Source organism: Monodon monoceros, unplaced genomic scaffold (genome assembly GCF_005190385.1).
Source record: "Monodon monoceros isolate NGI ecotype Baffin Bay Population unplaced genomic scaffold, NGI_Narwhal_1 Super_Scaffold_5, whole genome shotgun sequence".
Classification (NCBI taxonomy): Eukaryota; Metazoa; Chordata; class Mammalia; order Artiodactyla; family Monodontidae; genus Monodon; species Monodon monoceros.
Window position 1 is genome coordinate 66125583 of NW_021703782.1, and position 23203 is coordinate 66148785.

The 23203-nt window shown below is 37.1% G+C and overlaps 1 protein-coding gene across 1 annotated transcript in view; it reads left to right on the plus strand.

Moving 5' to 3' along the window:
• CUNH9orf85 (chromosome unknown C9orf85 homolog) overlaps nt 1–23203 on the plus strand; it is a 58075-nt gene that overhangs the window by 26201 nt on the left and 8671 nt on the right. The window contains exon 2 of the mRNA XM_029201381.1: nt 2134–2240. Coding sequence (XP_029057214.1) covers nt 2134–2240 — 107 coding nt within the window. The remainder of the gene's footprint in view (nt 1–2133; nt 2241–23203) is intronic.

Here is a 23203-nt window from a genome sequence, read left to right on the forward strand (position 1 = left end):
ATCCACCCTAAAGAAACCAGTTTCCAAACTATGCACAGCTTTGTAAATCAAGATGAAATGGTCGGAAATTGGAACAGAAACAAGCAAGAAACCAAATAATCCTTCCTAGTTAACAAGTAGCGTGTGTTGTATATAATAAAATTGCAGGTAACAAAATGGTGTGCATTCTAAGAACATTCTAATTTGAAAGTTTATATCACATTCATATTATAATCATAGATCAAGTCATTAATTTGTTTCTATTATTGTTAGAGTTAGGAAGATATAAGCAATGCTTTCGGTAAGATATTCTAGGCAACAGAGGGCAGTGAGAATCAACGATGAAATGTGAACTTTAGTTCTGGATATTTCTTAGCAAGCCCTGTATGCAATAACTAAGTGCCAAGGTTGATAAGAAGAGGAGTTTGGTGTTAGGCACAGATTTCCTTCTTTCTGGCAACAGTCAGTGGACCACAGAAAAGAGGGAATATAGTGGCATGCAGAATTTATCTTCCCAGGGACTCTCCTTCTAGGTCAGGAATAAAAGAATCCCCACACACAATTCATAAGTAATAGAATATGTTTTTCACCACAGCGTTAAATTCACACATAATGTATTCACAGCTTAATTTATGGTTTTTGAAAATACCCTTGAAATATCTCTTTGAATAAACATTTTGTCATTATTTTACCTTCTTGTTTAGAACTTCAAAGAATATCAAATGCTGTTCAGAAGTTTTGTTTTCTTTCAGATGATTTCTAAATATTGTGATTTTAACTCAGTATCAAATAACCTTCCAAAGAATCTGCATCTTTTGGGATGCTTTCTTTTTCTCCTTTTGAGAAATTAAAAAAGGAAACAAAGGAAGCGAACTTAAAATGCCCTTTCTTCATTATTCCAACAACAGGCAAAGACCAGGCTTCCACAAACAAAGTAAGTTAGAGAATTCCCAGAGTACTTAGTGAAAATATATAGTCTAGGTCCTGAGTCAAATAAATGTGTTATAAAATATAAAGCGGTTGTGAGAACACATGACACATTTAAAAATTTCCCTTCCTCATTTCCCAACACATTTTGAGACTAATATTATAATAAAGATGTTTATTTTCTTCATAAAGCCCCTTTTCTACCACAGTTACATGCACATATTTATTTTCTGTTTTGAAGAAACCAGGTTAGCAAGGTAACTTTTCTAAGACATCTTTACATGAGAATACAAAAGGTTTAAATTGAATAATTAAATACCTTCTTGCTTCCAGCTGCTTCTCCCTGGCTCTCCTTTCTCAAGTTTCTTAGTCTCTGCTGTCCCCTGCAGACTGACAATTCAGGACTGTCTAATTTCTCAGTTTAATTTCTCATTTCTCAGTGGTAAGATTTGAATTGTCAAAACAGTAGTCTTAAAATATGAATTAGACTTTCTTTTTTATTACTACCTTTTTTTGAGATATAACGTACATACAGTAAAATGCATATATCTTAACTATACAGTTTGAGTTGTAAAATAAATATGCATCAGAATCAATGGGGATGTGCTTAAAATACTCCTTCCAGGAAATTAAAAATCTCCCTAGATGATTCTGAGCTACAGCCAGTTAAGGATCTTTGCCTTTGTAAAGAGCCAAATTGATAATGTACATAAAAATACATAGTATACCATAAAATGTTAACCCAGGTTGAAGTTAGGTTGCTATTTAAAAAAACACTTAGGCCTTCCCTAGTGGCGCAGTGGTTAAGAATCCGCCTGCCAATGCAGGGGACATGGGTTTGAGCCTTGGTCTGGGAAGATCCCACATGCCATGAAGCAACTAAGCCCGCACGCCACAACTACTGAGGCTGTGATCTAGAGCCCGCGAGCTGCAACTACTGAGCCCGCGTGCCACAGCTGCTGAAACCCACACGCCTAAAGCCCGTGCTCTGCAACAAGAGTAGCCACCGCAATGAGAAGCCCATGCACCAGAACAAGGAGTAGCCCCCACTCACTGCAACTAGAGAAAGGCCGCGCAGCAACGAAGATCCAACGCGGCCAAAAGTACATAAATTTATAAAAATAAAATTAAAATTAAAAAAACCTTAAATTTCTCATGTACCTTTTGGGGTTTGTAATGCTGGCTCACAAGTGAAATTCTCAATTTGTTTTTCTGTTTCTTTTTAAGAAAATTAATGCAAAACTTCATGATGGAGTATGTCAGCGTTGTAAAGAAGTTCTTGAGTGGCGTGTAAAATACAGCAAGTACAAACCCTTATCAAAGCCTAAAAAATGGTAAGTTAAGTTTCTTAATTACCTCACCAGTACTATCAGTATCATAGTATATGACTTCATTCCCTGATTTTCAAAATCGTGTCCAGATAAATATTAAGGTGAATAGAGAAAAAATTTCCATTCCCTGTAGAATAGAATTTCATCTTACATGCTGAATCCTAGCTTGTGAAGGCAAATAGATTGAAAGGGTGGATTCACCATTCCCCTCTCCCCATTCTCCCCTAAATAAATAATGCACCATTTTTATAGCATCTCGTTCATAAAATGAGACTAGGCTTAAGGCAGAGAAGGGAAAGTTTGTTTTGCAAAATTCTATCTCCCACTGATGAGATAATAATATTTACTATTTAATTTACTAAATTAAATAATATTTTTTACCAAAGGGGGTCTTAAAGGGGGTCTTAAAAAGGGCCTGACCTTTTAATTTGACCCATGAAGATTACTGAAATGCCTTAGATTGAGTATCATAAATAAATCACTAGATTGATAATTTATAATTTCATTCCTTTGAAGTTTTGGGTCTACATGAAAAGACACTGGACTTTGTTTCTCACCTCTCTCTCCTTTACCCTTCCTCTGTAATTTTGGCATTCTGTTTTATCAGCTTTATGTACATCCTGGTGCAGCTCCCTTACATCCTTTGGCTCAGCTGAGTAAGGGCCATATTGGAGGGTAATTGCTGCCTAAAAGAGAAAACTGATTATTTTACATATAAAAATTAGCATTAATATGTACAATATTATTTTTAAAATTATGAGTTTTAATTTGGTAGGTAGTCTATATAGTAGCTATTTAGAATACATTTGTTCATTGTTGCTTTATTTTACTTTTAGCTATTCAGTAGTAGCAACTTCCTTATATGTATTCCCTCTCCCTTTTTGGGAGGAAATTTTAATTAAAGTTTGGAAGTCAGTCTAAATAATAAATATGGGGCTTCCCTGGTGGCGCAGTGGTTGAGAGTCCGCCTGCCGATGCAGGGGACGCGGGTTCGTGCCCCGGTCCGGGAAGATCCCACATGCCACGGAGCAGCTGGGCCCGTGAGCCATGGCCGCTGAGCCTGCACGTCTGGAGGCTGTGTTCCACAACGGGAGAGGCCACGGCAGTGAGAGGCCTGCGTACCACAAAAAAAGAAAAAAGAAAAAATAATAACAATAATAATAAATAAATATGATATAACCTTTGCTGTTTATTTCTATTGAAAAATTATGTCAGCTTTTTTGTGGATCTTTAACTCAAGCTATGGGGCAATTTGTTTATTTGAGAATTTTAACAGCTTTGAATGTTTGGGCATTTTAGTTTGCTTAAGATGCTTCTTTTTAATGCTGAAAGGTTAAAAACCTCAAGTAAAGATAGACTAACTTCAGCTTTTTACTTCTGTATCGCTTTTTCAGAGCAAATTTTTAGTATTTATTACAGGTACAGCTGACCCCCTTTTAAATAGCTCTATAAGTTTCTGTCTCCTGTCTTCCAGTCTTTTCTTTGTATTCTCTAGCGTTTCCTCCCCAAAGAAAACACTTATAAAGAAAATTTTAAAGTTTTATGCTCATTGGCCCAAATTAGCAGTAGGGAAATTTGGCAACTGTTTGTACTGTTCAGTGCTGGATTTCCATGAATGGATTAACTCTGTTTCCTACCACAGAAATTAGATGCTGATTCACTATAAACTGTGTAGTTTTAGTTAATAGGCCTAATACAAGATTTGTAGTTTTTTGAATATTTTCAACAGGTCTTTCTTTTTATAAAGGTATTTTGAGATTTCATCACCAGTCTCCATTTTTCTCTTGGTAGTGCTAGTTCCTAAAAGAATTTTTATAGGTAGTAAATATTTATGTAGATGTAGAGTTTTAGTAGATTCATGATATAACAAAGGAAATAATTTAAAAACATTTGTGCCTTATCCATTATCTGCATTTTAATCTCTTTTCTTTAATTTGTGCTGCATCCTTTATGTTTATCTTCATTGAATGTGCCAGTATATAAAAGATCATATCAATTATTATACATTTTCCAGATGCTGTGATTTGCTATAGAATTTCTTTTTTTTTTTTAAAGTTTTTATTGAATTTGTTACAATATTGCTTCTGCTTTATGTTTTGGTTTTTTGGCCCCAAAGCATGTGGGATCTTAGCTCCCCAACCAGGGATCAAACCCACACCCCCCACGTTGGAAGGCAAAGTCTTAACCACTGGACCGCCAGGGAAGTCCCATGCCATAGAATTTCTGAACTTAGTTATTTTAGACAGCTCTTGAATTTTTATTCTTTTTGTGTATTACTTATGGCCTTAATATTTTTATGGCTCCAGAAGAACTTGTATACTATAATTCCTAGAAGAACAGATATTTTATTCAGATAGAAAGACTCCATTAAAAACAAAAGGAAACAGTAACAAATCTTATGTTTAGTTCCAGAAAACTTATAACACAACAACCTAAGAATGGTTGAATGTGGACACACGGACCCAAAGGTCAGCAACTCTTTCCTGTCTTGGAGTCATTGAAGTCCTTGGAGTCAGGGAAGCTCATGGTGATGTTGCCAATACCCGGTAGTATGTGACTCAGAGGTCTTCGAAATGAGAGCTAGAAGAGGACCTCAGGAGCTGCTGTTCTATATCACCCTGAAGCAGATGAGGTTAGCCATAGAATAGCTCCCACTGAATGCAAAATGAAGGAAATATATTATACAAATACCGAAGTACAGGTAACAAGACGTTAAAGCCTAAAGGAAGATCTCTAGTAATAAAGAAGCCCAAGCTAATACAAAAATGGTAGCTTACGAGAGACTAAGAAACTACTAGTTAAAACAAGTCTGAACACGTTATTTAGGAGGTCAACTTGCCTGGCCTAGAATATCATGAATTTCAGGCTACGTTAGAATTTTAGATTACATTAGGCATTTTAGAAAGCCTAGCTTTCAAACTCCAAACCAAGATTGAGTGTTATAGAAAGCATAAATCACCTATGTACACTTTGCTGTCTCTGCATATCAAAACTTGACCAATACTATAAGGTTTTTAAATCCATTGATGAACAGTGCTTAAAGTAGCGTAACTTGTTTTGAAATTTTAAATGTTTTGTTCAAGCTAATCACTTATAAATTAAATTTGTCCTTTGTTAGGATTTGTATAAGTAGTTTACTTTGACACTAGATGTGTCTTTTGTGTAAAGATTCATTTTCCAGCACCCTGAATATTACTTTTGGTTAAAATGCTGAGCATTGTTTCATCTGTCTGTCTCATGCCACAAATTATGTAACCAAATGATGTACATAAAGAAAAGTTCAGCAGAACATAAAATGGAGGAGGAGGTACTGTTTATAAGTGACATTTCTTTTGGAATGAGATAATATTCTGAATATTGGGAAAATTAATGCCTTTTCTCCCATTTGTTTGGCGTGTGAATCACCAAAAACCACACACATCTAGCAAATTTCCATTGTCCATGGGATCTGATACCAAACAGATCCAAGAAACAGAGGTTGACATCTAAACTCTTCAGACTTCTTCATTCAACCATGGGAAGCAAAAATTGTACCGTGTTTGTAAGTGGCAGAAAATATTTTCATGTTTCTCTTTTTCCTTCAGTAAGGTGATGTGCTACAGGACTTTTATAAGCATGCTCTTTATGACAATTTCTCCCAATAACTGAAAACAACCGTGGACCATTCCCAGAGACTTTTAAGAAAAGAATAGATGTCCTAACTTTAGCTGAAAGAGGGAAGAGTTGAAAACTGTTTTTGCTAGAGAGGGGTGGGATGATGGCTGTGAGGGGAAGGGGATAAAATGCATGTCACGTATTAGTGATGTGTGAACAATGAGATTCTGATATGATACTACCCTTTGATATGATCAGATAATATAAATGTCATTGAGTGTGCAAAGCTGTAGGTCTTTATAGAAATAAAATGAAAGGCTCATAAACATAATGCTTAGTTTTTTTTTTACAGCTTCTCATCTCTGTAAAAGTGCTAAGATGAGCTGCCATCCTTATTTTCCACTGTCACTTAATCAGAGGTCAGCGTAGTTGTACCAGGATTTCCCCATCATTTTGGCTCGTGTTTTTTTATTTGAAGGTGAGAAATCGCTACTCCCTGGTGGAGGGCTGTTGTGGTGCTATGACAGACATCTCCCTTGACCCCTGAATGGTATAATCATTATTAAGATTACTGCTAGATGTAGAATTGTGGTTCAGGACGAGTCTAAATCTTTTTGTATGAAACCTCATTTTTCAAGGGGAATTACCTGGTGGTCCAGTGGTTAGGACTCCGCACTTTCAGCGCTTTCACTGTGAAGGGTGGGGTTCGGTCCCTGGTTGGGGAACTAAGATCCCTGCAAGTCACGCAGTGAGGCCAAAAAAACCCCCCGAAACCCCTCATTTTTCAAGTGCCTTGTTATGTTTTGTTTTTTAACATCTTTATTGGAGTATAATTGCTTTACAATGGTGTGTTAGTTTCTGTCAAGTGTCTTGTTTTTGACTTTTTGGGGAAAAAAAAAAAACAAAGATAAATTAAAAGCATTCGTTACCATTCCTGGTCAATCACAAGCCATTCATGAACACTGTAAATAATTTAAGGTGTGGAGCTGAAAATTATTGGAAAAGCAAGAAATCTTAAAAATATAAAGTGATTTGTATAACTCTTAAAAGAAGAAAGGAATCTTGATATTTTTCACTTAAAACTCATTTATAGACATTTATATTATTTTCTGGGTGCTAGAAATACAGATGGTTAAGACTGTCCCCTTCCTCAAGCAATGTAAGGAAATGAAATGGGCTGTTTTCTTTCTTTCTTTTTTTTTATTCTGGGCTCAGAGGGATTAAATGTCTTATCAAGATAAGAAAGTAAAGCAAATGGAGTTAAGATTCAGATGCAGATTGTCTTATTGCAAAGCTCTGTTTTTCCACTTTCCCACAGTGATTTCAGTGTTTTATTATTCATTCAAAAAGTCCTTTTTCCCTCTTCACCTGAGCCTAATACTATATTAATTTTTATAAGTCACCTATCTTGTTTATGGAAGTTTCCTACTGCTGAGTAGTATATATAGTCCTGCTTTTTTTTTTTTTTTTTTTTTGAAATGCCTGTATCTAGACAAATTTTACTTTACTTTTAGGTCCTGAAATGCCTAAGGCATAGAAACTTCATATGCCTTGTGTTTCAGGTAACCAAGCAACCTTTTTCTCCTGTCAATTTTGAAATGTGGTAGGCAAATACCCACATATCTGTTAGAGTCTCTAGCCTGTTTGTTTTCTCTTCCTACCCATTAAAAAGAAATCACCAATAATATAGTGTTAGCTCATGTTTAACATAACCATTAGAAGAGAAAGAAGCTAGTATAAAATAGCAACAGACCACAAACAGATTAGAGTCTGGGAGGGGAGGATTTTGCCTCCCAGGGGATATTTGGCAGTGTCTGGAGACTTTTTGATTGTCATGACTAGAGAATTTGGGAGGGATGCTACTGGCGTCTAGGAGGTAGAGGCCCAGGTGTAGGCTAAACATTCCACAGTGCCCAGGACAGCCCTTACAACGAAGCTATAGCTGCCTGACCTGGCAGTAGTGTCGTGGTTGAGGAACCGTGTTGCATACAAAATAGGTGGATACCCACAGGGTCAAGCCACTGAAATGTCATACGTATTTGGTTCAGTGGTTTTCAAACTTTGCAGCTGTAGAGTTTTTGAATAAAACAAAAGGTTACCCAGGAGTCCACTGAATGCTACAGACCAAAATGGAGCTGCCCTGAATGGAGAGAAGACCTTAAATGCCAAAGGAAGAATGTTGATTGAAAGTAGATTTCATCCGAAACATATTTCAAGTGAAGAGGAGAAGAACTGGTTTACCATGCCTTGGAACCACATTGCTCTAGGGATGTCTGCCCAGTTTCATGACTTGTGGGTGCTTTATGCCTAAAACAATGTTTGCTTTTCATTAAACAAAGTCACTCCCCCTGGTCCTCACATCCAGGTATTCACTTCTTTTTAAATTTATTTATTTATTTTTGGCTGCGTTGGGTCTTCATTGCTGCGCATGGGCTTTATCTAGTTGCGGCGAGCTGGGGCTATTCTCAGTTGCGGTGTGCGGGCTTCTCATTGCAGTGACTTTTCTTGTCGCAGAGCATGGACTCTAGGCACGCGGGCTTCCGTAGTTGTGGCCCGCGTGCTCAGTAGTTGTGGCCTGCGGGCTCTAGAGCGCAGGCTCAGTAGTTGTGGAGTACGGGCTTAGTTGCTCTGCAGCACGTGGGATCTTCCTGGACCAGGGATTGAACCCATGTCTCCTGCATTGGCAGGCAGATTCTTAACCACTGCGCCACCAGGGAAGTCCCCAGGTATTGCACTTCTTACTTGACAATTTTAAAACGTATTGCCTCTTAATTTTTATCTCCACTGACTGCCCTGGTACAACCCTTATCTCTTCACACGTCATTGCATTAAATAAATAAATTCTCCTCTATCTCATCTCTACTCCCTTGGCTCAGATGAATAAAATAGTGTTTTTAAAAAGGCTTATTTCACATGTATGTTTCAAGTGCACTTGTGGGGAAGAGTTGGGTCTCCAGCATCAGGAAGCTAAGTGGAACTTTGTCCCCCCAGAAGTTTTGCTTTTGTATGTTTACTGTAGTGTGCTGGGGGAATGGATGGGGGTGGTCTTCTAAACTGTGGGAGAAAACAAAACGTAGTACTATTGGGGAGAAAGTGAGGTGTTGCTCAACAGGTCATGCTACCCTATTGCTTGCCTCTCTAACCAGATGTTTGCTCCATCTTTACTAAAAGCTTTTTTTTTTTTAATTAGCCAAACTAAATCCTTAAAGATAATCTTTTATAGACCAACTGTGTTCTTTTTTTAAGTTGTCTATCTATCTATCTATCTATTTTTGTTGTGGTGGTGAAAAACACATAACATAAAATTTGCCATCTCAGCCATTTAAAAGTGTACAGTTCGGTAGTGTTATGTATAATCACATGTGCAGTAGATCTCCAGAGCTTTTTCATCTTGCAAGTTTGAAGCTGTATAACCCATTTAACAACAACTCCCCTCTTCTTCTTTCCTCAGTTCTTGGTAAACACCATTCTACTTTCTGTTGTTTTGAATTTGACTACTTTAAATACCTCATATAAATGCAATCATACAGTGTATGTCTTTTTTTTGACTTTCATTTCACTTAGCATGATGTCTTCAAGAATCATTTGTGCTGCAGCATGTGACAGAATTTCCTTCCATTTTAAACCTGAATAATAATTGTGTGTGTGTGTGTGTGTGTGTGTGTGTGTATGTATCACATTTTGTTTATCCACTCATCCATTGATGGACCTTTAGGTGGCTCCCACCTCTTGGCTATTTTGAATACTGCTATGAACATTGTTGGGCAGATATCTCTTCGAGACTCTGTTTTCAGTTCTTTGCATGTATACCCAGAAGAGGGATTGGTGGATCATATGGTAGTTCTGTTTTCATGAGGCTTCTCCATACTTTTTTCTATAGTGATCACACTATTTTATAATCCTATCAGTGGTGCACAAGGGTTCAAATTTCTCTACATACTTGCCAAAATATGTTAACTCCCTTTTTTTTAAAGGGAAGAAGTATTGTACTCTTAAAATTCTGCCTAATAAAGAGCACCACTGCCCTCAATTTTCAAAGAAAGCAAATTAATGCACAGAAAGCTCCAGGTATATCCACCAGCTAATGGTTAAATCATGATAGTACCTTGCACTCATTCCTTGGTGCTGAATTATTTTATTTGTCCATGAGTTGGCTTTCATTACTTATATTTGTTCATTGCTCAAACACTGTAACATGAATCTCCTTGAACGAGTTATAATCACATTTTAGATAGATAGATTCTATTCATAAGTATCCAAGGTGTACTTGCTTTCAGTGCTTAGGAACTGAGCATACTACTTACTTCACTGTGAGATACCTGAAAAATAATGTTTGCAATATGCCGTGACCAGTCCAAATTGAGCCCTTATTCCTCCATATAATCTGAGTTTATAGCGTCTGAGTGAAGACCCATTGTTTAGGTGGCTAATTCTACAATCCACATGTTTTGTTGAACATTTTGACTTGCCTCCCTTTTGATGTATTGTAAAACTGAGCACATTTATCAGCTCTTTGCATTCTAGAAACACAGCTTCTGTTATTAAGATACACCTTTGAGGGGTCCCTGAGCCATTATGGGCCTAAAGCTATATTGCATGCATGGGAAAGATAAACAGATTCAAGTGAAAAGGAAAAATAAATGGGTTTTTAAATAAATTATTAGAGAAAGAATTTTTCCTTTTTTAAATTTGAAGAAAATATTTATGTCAGGACATCTGAAAATTAAATGCTTTGTTTATTGTAGACTCTTCTAATAGAAAAGTTGTCTCAGTGCTAATAAACATTGGTGCTTAACGAAATTAATTGGGATGGAAATGCAAAAGCTTTATATTTTATAAATATTGTATTTCATAGCCAGAGAAGGCTGTTGACTTGGTGATATTTTATATAGTGAAATGGCTACAGATTAACGAACAAAGTTGAATTCCTTAAAAACTGGTAAAAATTGGGGACTTCCCTGGCCGTCCAGTGGTTAAGACTTGGCCTTCCAATGCAGGGGGCGCAGTTGGATCCCTGGTCCGGGAGCTAGGATCCCACATGCCTCTCGGCCAAAAAACCAAAACATAAAACAGAAGCAATATTGTAACAAATTCAATGAAGACTTTAAAAATGGTCCACATCAACCCATGATGCTCGCACCATCCGCTACCCTGATCCCCTCATCAAGGTGAATGACACCATTCAAATTGATTTGGAGACTGGCAAGATTACTGATTTCTTCAAATTTGACACTGGTAACCTGTGCATTGTGGCTGGAGGTGCTAACCTGGGAAGAATTGGTATGATCACTCACCAGGAGAGACATCCTGGTTCTTTTGATGTAGTTTATGTGAAAGATGCCAACGGCAATAGCTTTGCCACCCGGCTCTCCAACATTTTCGTTATCGGCAAAGGCAACAAACCATAGATCTCTGTTCCTCGTGGAAAGGGTATCCATCCGCCTTACCATTCCTGAGGAGAGAGACAAGAGACTGGCAGCCAAACAGAGCAGTGGTTAAAATGATCTCTAAGTGACGTGATTGGGAAAGTCTTTGTACTTGTAGATAATACTACATACTTAATAGCCTCTTTAGTGTTAAAAAAAAAAAATGGTCCACATCAAAAAAAATCTTTAAAAAAAAAAACTGGTAAAAATTGGATGCTTAATTTATGGGTTTATTGCCTGACAACTGGCTTTTATTCCCTTCCTTCCTTCCTGTTTTTCTATTTTTCTTTTTTTCTTTCTTTCGCTGGCACCGCGTATTATATATATTGTATATACCTATATATAGCATATATATATTATTGTGGTAAATAAAGACTGGCTTTCTATACATTCTTTTATTTTTACCATTTAAAATAAACATAGCAGTTGGATTGTTTATCTGGTTTATAGATTTTTAGGCTCTTTCTAATCTTACCTCCCAAACCCCATCATTTTTATTATTAACTTAGGATATTAGACTGGGTGGAAATAGAAGGTGAAGTTTATACCAGTTGTGTTCATTACATTTTACAAATTTTATTGGTTTGGCAAAAAGGGTTGGAATTTATTTTTTATTTTGTGGTACGCGGGCCTCTCACTGTTGTGGCCTCTCCCGTTGCGGAGCACAGGCTCCGGACGCGCAGGCTCAGCGGCCATGGCGCACGAGCCCAGCCGCTCTGCGGCATGTGGGATCTTCGCGGACCGGGGCACGAACCCGTGTCCCCTGCATCGGCAGGCGGACTCTCAACCACTGCGCCACCAGGGAAGCACAAACGGTTGGAATTTTTAAGTGGTGAATTAAATTTTACACCAGGTCTAGGCAACATCCCAATCAATTTCATTGAAATAAATACATTACTAAATATCACGTTTCCAGACCAGTGAAAAATTGATTACTTACTGTTGCAAAGAATGTAATAAATTAGGAAGAAAAATTGTTCTAAAATAAAATAGGAGAAAAGGATATTTAATGATTAAACCTTCATTGTCAGTCAGGTCCTCTCTCTAGATGTGTGTGTACCTATATGCAGTTTATTTGGAAATTCAAGTAAGTTTGTGATGGCAGAGGTGATTGGGATGAAGATAGTTTAACAGTGTATGCTATCTGCCAGAATCCAAGCAGAATTAAAAGATGGTAAAGACTCAACTGTAGTTTGACTCTTTCTTTTCCTTCCCCTTCCTGCCTTCATCCCCCATCAACCTGGGAAAGGTGTACTGTAAATAGCTGGGGAAACCCCTGCAGTTGAGTGCCTTTTTCCTTTCAGACAGCATGACTTCCATGAATAGGAACTGGGAGTGGCATTGCAGAGACTATGTCTTAGATCAGTAAAGTACTTTTTAGTATTCTGGGATGCAGAAATAGCTTTGTTATTATAGAACCTTCTCCTTTACTGGTATTTTAGAAATCCAATTTTACTTTTTTGTTTGTTTGTTTTTTTGCGGTACGCGGGCCTCTCACTGTTGTGGCCTCTACCGTTGCGGAGCACAGGCTCCGGACGCGCAGGCTCAGTGGCCATGGCTCACGGGCCTAGCTGCTCTGCGGCATATGGGATCTTCCCAGACCGGGGCACAAACCCGTGTCCCCTGCATCGGCAGGCAGACTCTCAACCACTGCGCCACCAGGGAAGTCCCGAATTTTACTTTTACTGTTTGGGCACTGAAATGATGTATTCTTTCTGATTTGGATCTTAATTGTAAAAGGTAGAAGCCAGAAAGCTAAGAAGTCCCTTAAAAGTAGAAATTATATTCTGTTGGTGAGACTTGGGAGAATTTATTGCTGGAATTCTTCAGAGAATTATCAGGAACTTGATACTGTTTGAGGAATCATGGTAAAAGGAAAGGAAAAGATCTCAAATACTTAGAGCTGGCCTAAGATCACATAAAGCTAGATTTCACTTTAACCCTAGTACTATACGTTTTTCCATTTTTCTGATAGCGTCTTAAGTGAGTAGATAATTAAGATATTTGTACTGAACTTTGCATGTCTTCAAAGCTTTGTTACATATATTGGCTTCTAGTAAGAACCCTATGGAGGTAGGAGCAGCAGATGAAAAAGTGGCCTTAGAAAAAATTAGGCGACTTACCGTAGGCACAGCTAGTAAACAGCAGATTCAAAATTAGAATGCAGAGGTTTTTTTGTTTGTTTTTTCATAATCTCTCATTCCTGGCTTTCATTTTAATATCAGATCCCTAAGGTTTGACTCAAAGTCATCCACTATGACTTGAACCATTTCTATACCTTAAATTAACGAACACAGAATTTTCCCTTGTAGAATGAAAACATATCTGTTAAAAAACTTTATTTTGTATAACCAGATTTTCCTTACTTGACCTACAAGAACCAAGAAACCTGCCCTGTATTTGAAAGATAATTTAGTGTAATCTACATGTTTTGTTAGGAATAAAATTGTCTCTAGGAAGAGTCCAGGGTAGTGATGGAGGATATTATCCCAAACATAGATATTTTCTGACAAAGAAATGGGATTGCTAGGGATAACAGATAAAAAATTTGGTTCAGTTTGCAATTATTTTTTTAAAAATAAATTTATTTATTTATTTGTTTTTATTATTGGCTGTGTTGGGGTCTTTGTTGCTGCACGTGGGCTTTCTCTAGTTGCGGGAGCAGGGGCTACTCTTCATTAGGGTATGTGGGCTTCTCATTGCGGTGGCTTCTCTTGTGGAGCACGGGCTCCAGTTGTGCGGGCTTCAGTAGTTGCGGCATGCGGGCTCATTAGTTGTGGTTCGTGGGCTCTCTAGAGTGCAGGTTCAGTGGTTGTGGCACACGGGCTTAGTTGCTCCATGGCATGTGGGATCTTTCCGGACCAGGGCTTGAACCCATGTCCCCTGCCTTGGCAGGCGGATTCTTAACCACTGTGCCACCAGGGAAGCCCTGCAATTATTTTACTAGACAGGCGCTTTAACCAGCTAATCCATGGTGCTGTTTGCAATTATTTTAAATAGCATCTTCAATGTACAAGACACTGTGCTATGTATTATAGAAGATACCAAAATGACTCCGTGACACCAAGGAATTTACAATCTGTTAGGAGAGGTGGGCCCACAGGTAACTCTGTTGGCAGGCCGCAAGAAGTGCTAGTTGTAAGTAAAAGGAGACAGAGACCCAAAGGGCACAAGTTAAGACTGCAGAGGAATAATAAGATGAAGATAGGAAAGACATCTAGAAAATGTAGTAGAGTGCTGTAAAGAATGTTTACAGGAAACCTTATGAGGAAGGCACCAGGGAATGGAGGGAAAATGAACAAGAATCCCCTGTTCTCTTTGATGGACAATGCAGGCACTCTCAAACTGTCTCTATATGTCTTGTCTTTGGGTTCTACATAAGTTGTCATTTGTTCATTCATTTGCTCTTATTTTTTCTTTCCTCTTGTTACATAATCTTGGTGATTCATAAACATTAATCAATGTTCCTTATCAAAAAGATCTGCTTTGAGTATATATTTAACAAAGAGAAAACAAGACAGAATTTTGGTTTAGCGGTTAGATTTCTAGCCTTAAAAAAAGTGTATTGATCACTAATTTTTTTTGATCTTTTATCAAACAAAAGTAAACATTGTTATATACTACAGTATGGTCAGTCCTTCCATGTATACCAGTGTGTGACAATAAACTATATATGAGAGAAAGACAGTGAGTGTCAGTTTGGCCTCTTTGGTTTAGCTCTTCAACTCCAGCATTTCTTGAATAGTTTGAGGCTCTGATGGTTAATCAGTGATATGAGAGTCACGTCACCACATTCCAGGAGTATTAAAATGTCCTAGAGAGGAGTTTTAGTCACAGGCCACTCTGCATCATATTATAGTATACGGTGACTGTAAACCCTGACCTTATTCTTGCCCAGAACTTTGGTCTTTAATACTTAAAGGTAAAAGTGGAGAGTTTTCATTACTATCATCACTTGTGCACCTGTGCATAAAGCCTACTTTTTGACATTAGTATTGATTGATATAGCAAGCTTTGATTTTAAATTACCTGCTCCAAGTAATAGTTTTGAGCAGTAGTTTCCATTTTCTCTTTTTTTTTTCTAAACTACTCTTGGTCAAAGGTGAATATTTTGTAATCTTTTAAGAATTATTCTAATCAAATTTACTGCAATAAGAAGAGGTAAAATCTCTCCACATATTTTCAAATACATCATTTAGGGACACAGGGAAGTGAATTGAACTTCTACTCAAAGTTCTTGGAATTTGTGGACATTGTTTCCTTAAAAACATTTCCTAAGTAGCATATGATATAATTCCTTAGTATGGATTCTGGATCTTTCTGTGTTAGCACAGGTTACTTGGAGCCACTGTAGAAAATGTCACTTTATAGAACTCTGTCAATGTGAGTTTCTATTATTTGTACACCAAGGGTGGAGTATCACAGCTCACCGTTTACAAAGGCACCTAGCTGTCACCTGTGAGAATATTACAAGTGGAGCTGAACTATGATAAAGGTTAAAGTGTAATAATATAACCAGGAAATGAAGGCAGTACCAGAAAAGTTGTGGCAGAGTAAAATGAGTCTTTTACTTATAGAAGTTACTAAGAATATCAGATCAGTTCTTTTCCCATTGGTATTTATTGTCCAGATCAGTACTTCTCAGAGCTTTTGTTTCAGGACCTCTTTATACTGTTAAAAATTACTGAGGGGCTTCCCTGGTGGCGCAGTGGTTGAGAGTCCGCCTGCCGATGCAGGGGACCATGGGTTCGTGCCCTGGTCCGGGAAGATCCCACATGCCGCGGAGCGGCTAGGCCCGTGAGCCATGGCCGCTGAGCCTGCGTGTCCGGAGCCTGTGCTCCGCCGCGGGAGAGGCCACAACAGTGAGAGGCCCGCGTACCGCAAAAAAAAAAAAAAATTACTGAGGACCTCAGATAGCTTGTTTTTTGTTGTTTTTTAAAAATTAATTATTTTTGGCTGCGTTGGGTCTTCGTTGCTGCGCGCGGGCTTTCTCTACTTGTGGTGAGCAGAGGCTACTCTTCGTTGCGGTGCACAGGCTTCTCACTGCGGTGGCTTCTCTTGTTGCAGAGCACGGGCTCTAGGTGGACGGGCTTCAGTAGTTGTGGCTTGCGGGCTCTAGAGTGCAGGCTTAGTAGTTGTGGCGCGTGGGCTTAGTTGCTCCGCGACATGTGGGATCTTCCCAGACCAGGGATCGAACCCGTGTCGCCTGCATTGGCAGGCAGATTCTTAACCACTGCGCCACGAGGGAAGCCCCAATAGCTTGGTTTATATTGGCTTTTATGGGTTATATCTAATGATATTTATTAGATATAATGATATTTATTGTATTAGATATGAAAACTGAGACATTTTAAAAATAATTATTTAATAAATAATATGAATGTAAGCAACATGCCCATTAAGTGTTAATACTAATAACTTTTTATGAAAAAATAACTTTTGAAACAAAAATATTAGTGAGACAAGTGGCATTGTTTTATATTTCTATGAATTTCATTAGTGTCTGACTAGTAGAAGGAAAAGGAAACAGTACATTTCAAAAAGAGTATGAGTAAATTTTAGTAACCTTTTCCAGATAATTGCAGAAATTCATCTTTGATACCATACCAGATCTCAGAAGGGTAATTTCCTAAAGGTTTGTTATGGTATAGAATCTGAAACCACATCAGAGAACACTTTGTTATACTAAAATCCATTGGTCTGTCTTGCAACTGAATGGATCTTTCACTCATGCATGTTTTTATAACATCATGCATTTGCTCATTTGGAAAATATTAGTTCATTGAATTATACAGATCTTCCAAATGTTGCTATGTTTTATTATACAATAGAAAATGTGTTAATACTACAAGAATGTCATTAGAAAGTCTGTGGGTTTTTCATTTTTGTTATTTAGCTATGAATTTGTGGAGGTGACAAATACAGTGATTACTAGTACAATTTGGTGCTGCTGTCTTTGTTCATGCTAAGTTGTCAGCACTTTTAGTACCCATTGTAAGGAATGAGACTCAAAGAAGTTAAAGTGACTTTCAATGATTATGTGGCAAGTATATGTCAAAGTTGGGCTAGATCTAGGTCTCTTGCTTCCCAAATCAGTGCTATTTTCAAAATACATAATATTTTCTAGTATTTACAGTGGTCCTCAAAATCAAATTTTGTCTCTGATTTTTATCCTTAAATAGGTACTGAACATTTTTTAGCTTTTAATTACTTTTTCTTTCCTTTTGTGTTTTTCATTATAAAAAAAGTAAATATAATAACATTTAAAAAAAGTGTATTACTGTCTCCTTTGTTAGTAAACATGGTTCATAGGAGTAACCTGTGCTTTTTTTTGAGCACAGTTTCCACTAAAATGATTAGTTGTGGTATATGCATGGTCAAGATTATTTCTGGGCATTGTATTTCATGGAGCAATGAAAAGAAGGCAAAATCACCATTATTTTAACATCTCTGGAGTTCGCTTGGTAATGAACTCACAATATTCAAAATGTAGCTATTTTCAGGGGAAATTAGGTAAAATTTATATTTAGGTGAATTCCAAGTTTTTCCTTACTACACATTTTGCAAGAAAAAAATACTCAGGAGTGATTAAATAATTTACAGCTATTTTAAAAGATATTTCAAGATACTGCACAAGTCTTATTACAACTTGGAATGTATATCTCTTATCATTAAAATAATGTCTAAACCATTTCATGCTTAAGATCAAGATTCTTTGGCTAGACGAATGTGATGTATTTAGGTGAAAAAAAGAGGCTGAAACTCAATTACTTTCAGGTCTTCTCTCACTGTACTCCCCATGAAGACATAAAGCCTAGGTTAAGAGATTTGAAATTGAAGGCGCACAAAGATCTCACTTCTGTAACAGAGAAACTGGAAGGATGTAAACGTCTAAAAATGTATATAATTTAACTTTTCACAAACATTTCACGTTTATAAAAAGGAAACGTGTCATTTGAAAAATGTGTATGTGTGTGTATCTCCTTATAAGATAGGTATATTTATACTCAGAGCTACTAGCCTAATACAACCTGTTTTTCTGAGTGGATTTAAATTTGGAAAGAGCATAATTGCTTTCAGCAAAAAAATTCCTTCTCTTCTCAACCACATTGAAGGATATTGGAAGACCCCCGTATCTAGGTAGTAGTACTTTGATCTGCTCAGGACTTCTCAAGTGGTAATGTGCTTAAGAATTTCTTGAAGAGTTTGTTAACAGACAGATTCTTGGAACCCATCCCCAAGATTCTGATTATGTAAATAATGGGTGGAGGCCAGAGATCTGCATTTTAATAAGCTATGCTGGTGTTTGAGCCAGTGATAAAAGTCACTGTTTTGAGGATTAGATGTGCTAGAAAATGTAGAATCTGGTATCTTTTAACTCTGCATTCCAAAACAGGATATCCCATTTTTGAGCCTATTTTACATGTAAATTTTAACATTAACAGTTCTACAAATACAGTTTTATCTACCGAATTAGCAATTTGAATACTTAAGGATTAGTTTACTCCAGGAGTCCCTGTTATAAAACAACATATTAATAGAAATGAATTTCTTTGAAGCCTCAGGAATCTAACCAAAATAAACTTCCTTTAAAATTATTTAAAAAAAAGAAATTGAAGCCAAAAAACACTGAAATTTTTCCTAGTCCATTTGTATTATTAGAATTTTGTGTGTATTCTAATGGCATAAAATTTTAATCTAATTTTTATTGTAAAGTAAGTAAAGCTTTTTGGAAAGTCAAAACACAAAACATACCAAATTATTTAACAAAAAATTTTCATAATTATTTTCACTTCGATTGTGAAGTTTTTTTTAAAAATTCTGATTCATTTTTCCTAGTCAGGTCTCTTACATGCAGTAAAATGTACCCTTTGTAGTGTACAGTGTTAAAAAAACAAAATTCAACTGAGTGAATTTTAGAGATCTTATTGACTTTATCCAATTTAGCCGATGGAAAGGAGCTCTGAGGAACTGTAGAAAATGAAAGACTTTTGTAGGCAGAAGGGTGTGGGAACAAGAAAGTCACACTAGACAAAAAAGCAGATTGGTTACTGCAAGGTAACTTTCCTTTAGTTAGTTTAGATCGGCAAGGGCCGATCAGGCAGAGTACTTAGCTTGTGCTGATTAGATGAGTCCTGATTGGTTTAAAATTCCATTTCTGGGAAAGCCAAAACTGAAATTGTCTCAATTTGGTGATTTGGGGCTTAGCTTAAGTGACTCTATTTTGGGGGCAGTTGTTTTGTTTTTAACAACAGTTTTATAAGTTTTGACAAATGAATACAGTTGTGAGACAAACACCACAATTAAGATATAGGACAGTTCTATTACCCACTAACATTCCTTTATGCCACTTTGTAGTTCCTCCTACCTCACTCCCAGTCCCTGGCAAACACTGATCTGTTTTCTTTCCCCATACTTTTACCTTATTGCAGAATGTCATATTTATGGAGTCACACAGTATATGGTCTTTTGAGGCTGACTTCTTTAACTTAACATAGTGGATTTGAGATTCATCTGCACTGTTTTGTGGATCAGTGGTTAGGTCGCTTTTATTGCTGAGTAGTATTCAATCAGGATGTATCACCGACTGTTCATCCATTCACCGGTTGGTAGACATTTAGGTTTGCTAGTTTTTGGTGACTGTGAACTATGCTGCCATAAGCATTTCATGTACAGAGTTTTGTGTGAATGTATGGTGAAGATCTGTTTAATTTATCAGGATTTATTGATGACGGTTTTGTTGTAGTTAAGAAATCTTTAAAAAAAAAAAAAAGAAATCTTTGCCTAGGGTTACAAATATTTTTTCCTTTGTTTTCCTCTAGAAGTTATGTAATTCTTGGTTTTATATTGGGTTTATGATCCATTTCCTGTTAATTTTATGGATATCCAACTGTTCCATGGTTATTTGTTGAAAACTCTGTACTTTCTCCATTGAATTCCCTTTGTGTACTGTGTTGAAAATCAGTTGATTTATGTGTAAGAGTCTATTCTGTCCCGTTGATGTATGTACCTATCTTTCACCAATACCATACTGCCTTCCTTGATTACTATAGCTTTAAGATAAGTCTTGAAATCCAGTCTTAAGAAAGTCTTCCAACCTTGTTTTTCTTTCAAAATAGTTTTGGCTAATACATTTACTTTGCTTTTTTTTATAACTTTTAGAATCAGCTTGTCAATTTTATTTTTATTTTTTAAAATTTATTTTTTTATACAGCAGGTTCTTATTAGTTATCCGTTTTATACATATTAGTGTATATATGTCAATCCTAATCTCCCAATTCATCACACCACCACCACCACCACCACTTTCCCCCCTTGGTGTCCATACGTTTGTTCTCTACATCTGTGTCTCAATTTCTGCCCTGCAAACCAGTTCATCTGTAGCATGTTTCTAGGTTCCACATATATGCGTTAATATACGATATTTGTTTTTCTCTTTCTGACTTACGTCACTCTGTATGACAGTCTCTAGATTGATCCATCTCTACAAATGACCCAATTTCGTTCCTTCTTATGGCTGAGTAATATTCCATTGTATATATGTAGCACATCTTCTTTATCCATTCGTCTGTCGATGGGCATTTAGGTTGCTTCCATGTCCTGGCTATTGTAAATAGTGCTGCGATGAACATTGGGGTGCATGTGTCTTTTTAAATTATGGTTTTCTCTGGGTATATGCCCAGTAGTGGGATTGCTGGGTCATATGGTAATTCTATTTTTAGTTTTTTAAGGAACCTCCATACTGTTCTCCATAGTGGCTGTATTAATTTACATTCCCACCAACAGTGCAAGAGGGTTCCCTTTTCTCCACACCCTCTCCATCATTTGTTGTTTCTAGATTTTCTGATGATGCCCATTCTGACTGGTGTGAGGTGATACCTCATTGTAGTGTTGATTTGCATTTCTCTAATAATTAGTGATGTTGAGCAACTTTTCATGTGCTTCTTGGCCATCTGTATGTCTTCTTTGGAGAAATGTCTATTAAGGTCTTCTGCCCATTTTTGGATTGGGTTGTTTGCTTTTTTAATATTGAGTTGTATGAACTGTTTATATATTTTGGAGATTAATCCTTTGTCCGTTGATTCATTTGCAAATATTCTCTCCCATTCTGAGGGTTGTCTTTTCGTCTTGTTTGTAGTTTCCTTTGCTGTGCAAAAACTTTTAAGTTTCATTAGACCCCATTTGTTTATTTTTTATTTCCATTACTCTAGGAGGTGGATGAAAAAAGATCTTACTGTGATTTATGTCAAAGAGTGTGCTTTCTATGTTTTTCTCTAAGAGTTTTATAGTGTCTGGTCTTACGTTTAGGTTTCTAATTCATTTTGAGTCTATTTTTGTGTATGGTGTTAGGGAGTGTTCTAATTTCATTCTTTTACATATAGCTGTCCAGTTTTCCCAACACCACTTATTGAAGAGACTGTCTTTTCTCCATTGTATATCCTTGCCTCCTTTGTCATAGATTAGTTGACCATAGGTGCGTGGGTTTATCGCTGGGCTTTCTATCTTGTTCCATTGATCTATTTCTGTTTTTGTGCCAGTACCATATTGTCTTGATTACTGTAGCTTTCTAGTATAGTCTGAAGTCAGGGACTCTAATTCCTCTAGCTCCATTTTTTTCCCTCAAGACCGCTTTGGCTATTTGGGGTCTTTTGTGTCTCCATTACAAATTTTAAGATTTTTTGTTATAGTTCCATGAAAAACGCCATTGCTAATTTGATAGGAATTGCACTGAATCTGTAGATTGCTTTGGGTAGTATAGTCATTTTCGCAATATTGATTCTTGCAATCCAACAACATGGTATATCTCTCCATCTATGTGTATCATCTTTAATTTCTTTCACCAGTGTCTTATAGTTTTCTGCATACAGGTCTTTTGTCTCCTTAGGAAGACTTATTCCTAGGTATTTTATTCTTTTTGTTGCAGTGGTAAATAGGAGTGTTTCCTTAATTTCTCTTTCAGATTTTTCATCAGTAGTGTATAGGAATACAAGAGATTTCTGTGCATTAATTTTGTATCTTGCTACTTTACCAAATTCATTGATTAGCTCTAGTAGTTTTCTGGTAGCATCTTTAGGATTCTCTATGTATAGTATCATGTCACCTGCAAACAGTGACAGATTTACTTCTTCTTTTCCAGTTTGGATTCCTTTTATTTCTTTTTCTTCTCTGATTCCTGTGGCTAAAAGTTCCAAAACTATGTTGAATACCAGTGGTGACAGTGGACAACCTTGTCTTGTTCCTGATCTTAGAGGAAAAGGTTTCAGTTTTTCACTGTTGAGAACGATGTTGGCTGTGTGTTTGTCATATATGGCCTGTATTATGTTGAAGTAAGTTCCCTCTATGCCTACTTTCTGGAGGGTTGTTATCATAAACTGGTGTTGAATTTTGTCGAAAGCTTTTTCTGCATCTGTTCAGATGATCCTATGGTTTCTCTTCTGCAATTTGTTAATATGGTGTATCACATTGATTGATTTGCGTATATTGAAGAAACCTTGCATCCCTGAGATAAGTCCCAGTTGATCATGGTGCATGATCCTTTTTTTTTTTTTTTTTTTTTTTTTTGCGGTACACGGGCCTCTCACTGTTGTGGCCTCTCCCGTTGCGGAGCACAGGCTCCGGACGCGCAGGCTCAGCGGCCATGGCTCACGGGCCCAGCCGCTTCGCGGTATGTGGGATCTTCCCGGACCGGGGGCACGAACCTGTGTCCCCGCCATCCTCAGGCGGACTCTCAACCACTGCGCCACCAGGGAAGCCCGCATGATCCTTTTAATGTGTTATTAGCTTCTCTTTGCTAGTATTTTGTTGAGGATTTTTGCATCTATGTTCATCAGTGATATTGGTCTGTCATTTTCTTTTCTTGTAGTATCTTTGTCCTGTTTTTGGTATCAGGGTGATGGTGGCCTCATAGAATGAGTTTGGGAGTGTTCCTTCCTCTGCAGTTTCTTG